The 6704-nt window shown below is 40.4% G+C and overlaps 1 protein-coding gene across 1 annotated transcript in view; it reads left to right on the top strand.

Moving 5' to 3' along the window:
• The window catches only part of CTCF (CCCTC-binding factor (zinc finger protein)), a 36735-nt gene that overhangs the window by 16801 nt on the left and 13230 nt on the right, over positions 1-6704 (top strand). Inside the window, exons 2-4 of the mRNA XM_008567601.1 lie at positions 920-1709; positions 2065-2235; positions 5708-5841. Of these exons, the coding sequence (XP_008565823.1) occupies positions 929-1709; positions 2065-2235; positions 5708-5841 (1086 nt within the window). The 5' untranslated portion in view covers positions 920-928. The remainder of the gene's footprint in view (positions 1-919; positions 1710-2064; positions 2236-5707; positions 5842-6704) is intronic.

Here is a 6704-nt window from a genome sequence, read left to right as displayed (position 1 = left end):
AGCATCTCTGGCCTCTACATACTAGATGTCAGTAGCACATCCCACCCCAGTGTCTCCAGACTTTTTTTTGATTTTTTTTTTTTTTTTTTTTTTTTTGTCTTTTTCCGTGTCCAGCAACGGATCGCAACCCTCAGTGTTGCCCCCGCACCGGACCGGGGACCGGCAACGGGATCGCAACCCTCGGTGTCGCTCCCACGCCTCGCTCAGCCAGTGAGCGGGAACCGGTCTGCATGTGGGATCCGAACCCTCGGGCGGGAGCGCCGTCGCACTTCCCAAGCGGCGCACTATCCAGTGCGCCACCGGGCCGGCCCCCAGTGTCTCCAGACTTTGCCAAATGTCCCTGGAGGCAAAGGCACGCATTGAAAACCTCTGATCTATAGGTTCTCATTCCATCCTTCTCTTTCTTTAAAAAAAAAAAATATATATATATATATATATATATTGTTTGTTTGTTTTGTAACTGGCTGGTAAGGGGATTTGAATCTTTAACCTTGGTGTTGTTAGCACCACGCTCTACCAGCTGAGCTAACCGTCTACCCTTAATCCTTCTCAGTTTTCCTTCTGGTCATTTATCTACAGAAGAAACTGGGTAGTTAATCCTGCAGTGTTTCTCTCAGTCTGAATTTCACAATTTCATCCCTGTAGTGTAATTTAACATCCTCTGTCACCAATTTTCTGTTAATTGGTGGTTGGATCTAGAGGCTTGATTAGTTTCGGGGTTTTTTTAACAAGATTACTTTATGGGTGATGTTTTTTTCTTCCATTAGGAGGCACATGTCTACTGTGTCTTTTTTTAATATTATTAACAATTACTGATGCCTAATTCATTCACCAGGGGTCTTTTTTGTTTTAAAATGTATATGATTTTATTCAGACATGCTTTATTTTAAATAACAATCTGTGTTCTCCCTTAATAAAGGAAGGGGAAATGGAAGGTGAGGCGGTTGAAGCCATTGTGGAGGAGTCTGAAACTTTCATTAAAGGAAAGGAGAGAAAGACTTACCAGAGACGCCGGGAAGGGGGCCAGGAAGAAGATGCTTGCCACCTACCCCAGAACCAGACAGATGGGGGTGAGGTGGTCCAGGATGTCAACAGCAGTGTACAGATGGTAATGATGGAACAGCTGGATCCTACGCTTCTTCAGATGAAGACTGAAGTAATGGAGGGTTCAGTGGCTCCAGAAGCAGAGGCTGCTGTGGACGATACCCAGATCATAACCTTGCAGGTTGTAAATATGGAGGAACAGCCTATAAACATAGGAGAGCTTCAGCTTGTTCAAGTACCTGTACCTGTGACAGTACCTGTTGCTACCACTTCAGTAGAAGAACTTCAGGGGGCTTATGAGAATGAAGTGTCTAAAGAGGGCCTTGCAGAAAGTGAACCCATGATATGTCACACCTTACCTTTGCCTGAAGGATTTCAAGTGGTGAAAGTAGGGGCCAATGGAGAGGTGGAGACACTAGAGCAAGGGGAACTTCCACCTCAGGAGGATCCTAGTTGGCAAAAAGACCCAGACTATCAGCCACCAGCCAAAAAAACAAAGAAAACCAAAAAAAGCAAACTGCGTTACACAGAGGAGGGCAAAGATGTGGATGTATCTGTCTACGATTTTGAGGAAGAGCAGCAAGAGGGTCTGCTATCGGAGGTTAATGCAGAGAAAGTGGTTGGTAATATGAAGCCTCCAAAGCCAACAAAAATTAAAAAGAAAGGTAAAATGAATTTATCCATAGTAGTCTCTTGAGACCATTTTGGGATAAAGCATACAACACAGTGCACATGCAAGTTATTTTATAATAAATGTATTTTTTTTAATGTTATTATTGGGTACCAGTTTTTTTTAACCAGTCTAAACGAAGTTTTTTTCCAAGTTGAGTACATTTTTTTTTTTAAGTCCTAAAGAAAAAGAAGTAAATCTACTAGTGACATAATTATGACTTAATATGACTCAGATTGGGTTTAGTTATAAAAAAAAACTTATAAATTGTGTTTGTAGAAATTTAAGGTTAGGATCAGTCTTAACACTTGGAAACCCTGCAGCAAGTAAGTGTTTTATTTTGCATATAGGTGTAAAGAAGACATTCCAGTGTGAGCTTTGCAGTTACACGTGTCCACGGCGTTCAAATTTGGATCGTCACATGAAAAGCCACACTGATGAGAGACCACACAAGTGCCATCTCTGTGGCAGGGCATTCAGAACAGTCACCCTCCTGAGGAATCACCTTAACACACACACAGGTGCTGGATAAGAATGTTGGGTGCTACAACATAGCAAAGGTTAAAACTTGGGTTTTAAGTATCATCCAAGCTGATTTCCAGTGGGAAATTAAAGAAAGATTTTTGTTCTTCCTTGTTATCTTCTTTTTGTAATCTTGATTTTGTTGTAAGCAGATGCACTTGGTTATATGCAAATGTAAAGAAACTTTAGTGGGAAATAATCCAAATTATATAAGGATGATGATCAGAATAAGACTATCTGTGGTAGTTAACCTGGAATAATTCCTGAAGACTTTACCATTGTGTTGCTGATGTTTTAACAACAGTGGTTTTAAAAAATGACTCCAAAAAGCCCCAGGCAGCAATTGCCAGGCACTATGAGGAAGAACATTAGAAACAGAAGTGAAATCCTACCTTTGTAAAAACCATGACATTTTCTATTTCTGGTTGTTTCATCTCAATGAGATAAGTAATTCATAATCTCAGAATGGAAATTTTATTTTATTTATTTATTATTTTTTTTAAAAGATGACCAGTAAGGGGATCTTAACCCTTGACTTGGTGTTGTCAGCACCACGCTCTCCCAAGTGAGCCAACCGGCCATTCCTATATAGGGATCCAAACCCGTGGCCTTGGTGTTACCAACACCACACTCTCCCAAGTGAGCCATGGGCCGGCCCTCAGAATGAAAATTTGAAAGCATTGTTCTGGTAATTCAAACATTTATTCATTCAAGCACCATGCATACTTTAATATGATGTTCAGGTATTCTAATATTAGCTTCATGTTGGCTCTGGCCACATGAAGGAGGTCACTAAAGTGGAGGGACACTGCACTGGACCTGTCTTTAGGCTCTCTTCTGGGCTGTTTATATTTTCAATGTAGGTACTTGGCTGCAAGTCAGTCCTCTTACCTGGTTTTTCATGCAGAATAGCTTGCTTCTACCCATATTCTGTACCTCATGCAGAATAGCTTTTCCTCTGCTGATATTGTCCACCTTGTTGTGTGACCACTCTTGTTTTTGATTTGATGTGCTAGTTGTCATATGAGCATGATCAGGTAGCTGTTGGCCTATATGTAGTATGCCGTACTTTAGTATATTCTTTGCTAATGTGACTTGGTCAGTTATCAACATCTCCCTAGTTTCTACTCAGACACTTACTAATATGTTTTATCTGGTGCTTTGAACACACTATGACTGGGGCATATAACTAAGTAGAGTAGCTAGCTGCATGATAGGACTTCCCAGTATGGGTATGCTTTGATGAGGGCAGTCTGTGCCCTGATCTAGTCTTCAGATTGAAAATAAGTGCAGTCTGTCTGGTTACCCAGAGCTGATTTGACAGGACTGATTCATACTAACCAAACGCACAGGAGTCAGATGCATACACCAGAGTATCTGTTTATGGTGAAGAATACACCTTTTTATTTTCCAGATGCAGTTGTATTGCGTTCTAGGAGACATCTTTGCCTGTGTCAGGATGCTTCTGTAGCAATTGAAAGGTGACTTGGTGAGAGCATGGACCTTTAGCAGAGGGACATAAGCAGTCCTGTTGTGCAGCCTGATGGAAATCCCTGCCTCACAGCAGTGTCCACTTCTTTGCTAACTGCCATGCTTCTGGCTACCAGAGTCAGGCTCCTTTCTGTCCCCTAGGTAGTTCTAGGTAAACAGTGGCAGTTATTTTTCAGCTTACCTTGTCCAAACAGAAATGGATACTCTTTTCCTTCTCTTGTTAATTGTTTTTATTTATTTATCTGTACTACCAGACTATACACTTTTCACAGAAAGAACTCTATTTTTCATTCCTCCATCCTCAGTGGTACAGAAGGAGCAAATTTAATGAGCAAATGAACATTCCCTGGAATTCCTTAGTTACTATCATGCTTCAATCACACTTTCCTCTCCAGAATGCTATTCATTCTTTAAGACAATCGTTTCTGCAGATGACTGGTTCCATTTATTACATTGTGCCTCTTCCTAATTCCATTCTCAAATGCAGCCTTCCTTTGGTTTTGGTGTTTGGGATTATCTTGCTGTCACCTCATACCTGCTGCCCACAATTACAGATTGTCACTAGTTTCTGAATTACCTAAGTCTAGGAAAACAGTGCTGTGTTATGCTATGAGCTTTATCTCTTTTTATTGTCATGTTTACCTGGGCATGATATTTCTAAAGCAGTATTTAGAATATAAAGTGGCTGGAGAAGAGCCACTTAAGTAGTTATGATATGAAGCAGCTGAGTGAGGATATATTAAAAATGTTAAGGGCTGGCTGGGTAGTTAGAGTGTGGTGTTATAACACCAAGGCCAAGAGGTTGGGATCCTATACTGGCTAGCTGCCAAAAAAATAAAGAACAGAAAAAGGGGGGTGTTGGCAGTTAGCTCAGTTGATTATTAGAGTGCAGCTTTATAACATTAAGGTCATAGATTCACATCCCCGCACTGGCCAGCCACCCAAAAAAAAAAAAAACAATAAAAACACTAAAATTCTTTCAGTGAATGACAAAACAAGAAATGTAGAAGGGATATTAGTTCATAAAAATATGTAAATATTGAATTGGCATTCAGATCACAAAATATTAGACATGGATGTTTAAAAATTATCTGTTTAAATTGCATAAAAGGCAGTACCACTTTGTAAAGCCTTTGATAAGCCTTTGGAATTCCTTATAAAAACAAATTTATATAGAAAACAAACTAGGGCCGGCCCGGTGGCGCACTGGATAGTGTGCCGCTTGGGAAGCGCGGCGGCGCTCCCGCCCGAGGGTTCAGATCCCACATACAGACCGGTTCCCGCTCACTGGCTGAGCGAGGTGCGGGAGCAACACCGAGGGTTGCGATTCCGTTGCCGGTCCCCGGTCCGGTACGGGGACAACACTGAGGGTTGCGATCCGTTGCCGGACACGGAAAAAGACAAAAAAAAAGAAAACAAAGTAGTATGTTTGTGTTTTTTTGTTTTTGTTTTGTTTGTTTTGGCAGCTGGCCAGTATGAGGTATATTTGTGTTTTAAAAAAAGAAAAGGTTTCCAGTGGCCACCCCATATGTGTAGTCACAATATGGTAAGATTTGCAAAAGGATCTTAATTCAAATATCCATTGATTCTGTGACCTGTTCTTGGTAAAACATCAAGGTGTAAAAGATATTCTATATATTTTAGCAAGGGTTGAAACAGAATGGTGCTTCTATTAATTTTTAATCCATAGTAACCAGTATATTCACAAAATAGGGATAAGGGTTTTGTATTCAAAGGCAGCAGATTCAGATGGTTAATTAAGAGAAACTGTATATTTGGCATGTGTTCTAATATCCTCAGGTCAGTGTTATAAATTCAGCCGGGCTCTCCTGTAGCTTTTGGAACCACTTTCACATTAGAGCAAAATTGATGGGATGACTGGGATCCAATCTCGTGTAGCAATTCTGTATCATACATTGAACTCTGTCATTAACTGTGCCCTGATCTTGCTCTTCCTGTTATATACCCTCCTTTCTCTAGGTACTCGTCCTCACAAGTGCCCAGACTGTGACATGGCCTTTGTAACCAGTGGAGAATTGGTGCGGCATCGTCGTTACAAACACACTCATGAAAAGCCATTTAAGTGTTCCATGTGCGACTACGCCAGTGTAGAAGTGAGTGTTCAGCTCCTCGTTGGTGACTTTCCTAAGTAGACCATGATCCCAGTATGAGGATATAAATATCCAAACTGACTTAAGATGAGGTAGAAAATATTACTAGAATTTTTTTTTTTGGAGGCTGGCAGGTACAGGGATCTGAACCTTTGACCTTCATAACACTGCACTCTAACCAACTGAGCTAACCAGCCATCCCAAGATATCTGTTCTTAATGTTACTGTTTCAACGTTGTACTAGAAATCCTAGCTTAGTAGAATAAAATAAGAAATGAATTATATTTCTTGTAGACATATTTGCTTACAGAGAAAATCCAAGAAATATCAGCTGAAAAACTTAGAGCACTAAGAGCTCAACTGGGTGGCCAGATGCAAGATAAGTATACAGAAATCAGTAACTTTAATATACTAGCAACAGTAAGAGGATATGGAATTGTTCAAATTCTGATAGCAGTAAAACAACTTAAGGATTAACTGAACAAAAAACCAGTGTCTATGATATATATGAAGAAAACATCCCAAACTTTTCCAAAGGACATGAATAAATGAAGAGACATTACAAGTCGTTTCTAAATTTCGACTGAAAGAGTAAATATGAATGACTAGCTAAGAAAATTTGAAAACAGAATGTATATTGTGCTGTTGGATATTGTAAAAAACCTGTATAGTAAATGAGGACAGTGTGATATTGGAGCAGGAACTGATAAATGCTCATGGAACAGAATAGGCCCTGGTGCAAATAGGAATTTAATAGGTAAAAAAAAAAAAAAAAAAAGGGCCGGCCCGGGGCTCACTCGGTAGAGGGTGCTGCTGATAACACCAAGGCCATGGGTTCAGATCCCTATGTAGGGATGGCCGGTTCG

This window comes from Galeopterus variegatus, unplaced genomic scaffold (assembly GCF_000696425.1).
Source record: "Galeopterus variegatus unplaced genomic scaffold, G_variegatus-3.0.2 Scaffold18, whole genome shotgun sequence".
Lineage (NCBI taxonomy): Eukaryota > Metazoa > Chordata > Mammalia > Dermoptera > Cynocephalidae > Galeopterus > Galeopterus variegatus.
The sequence above is the reverse complement of the archived record's forward strand: the minus strand, read 5'-3'. Positions and strand labels throughout refer to the sequence as shown.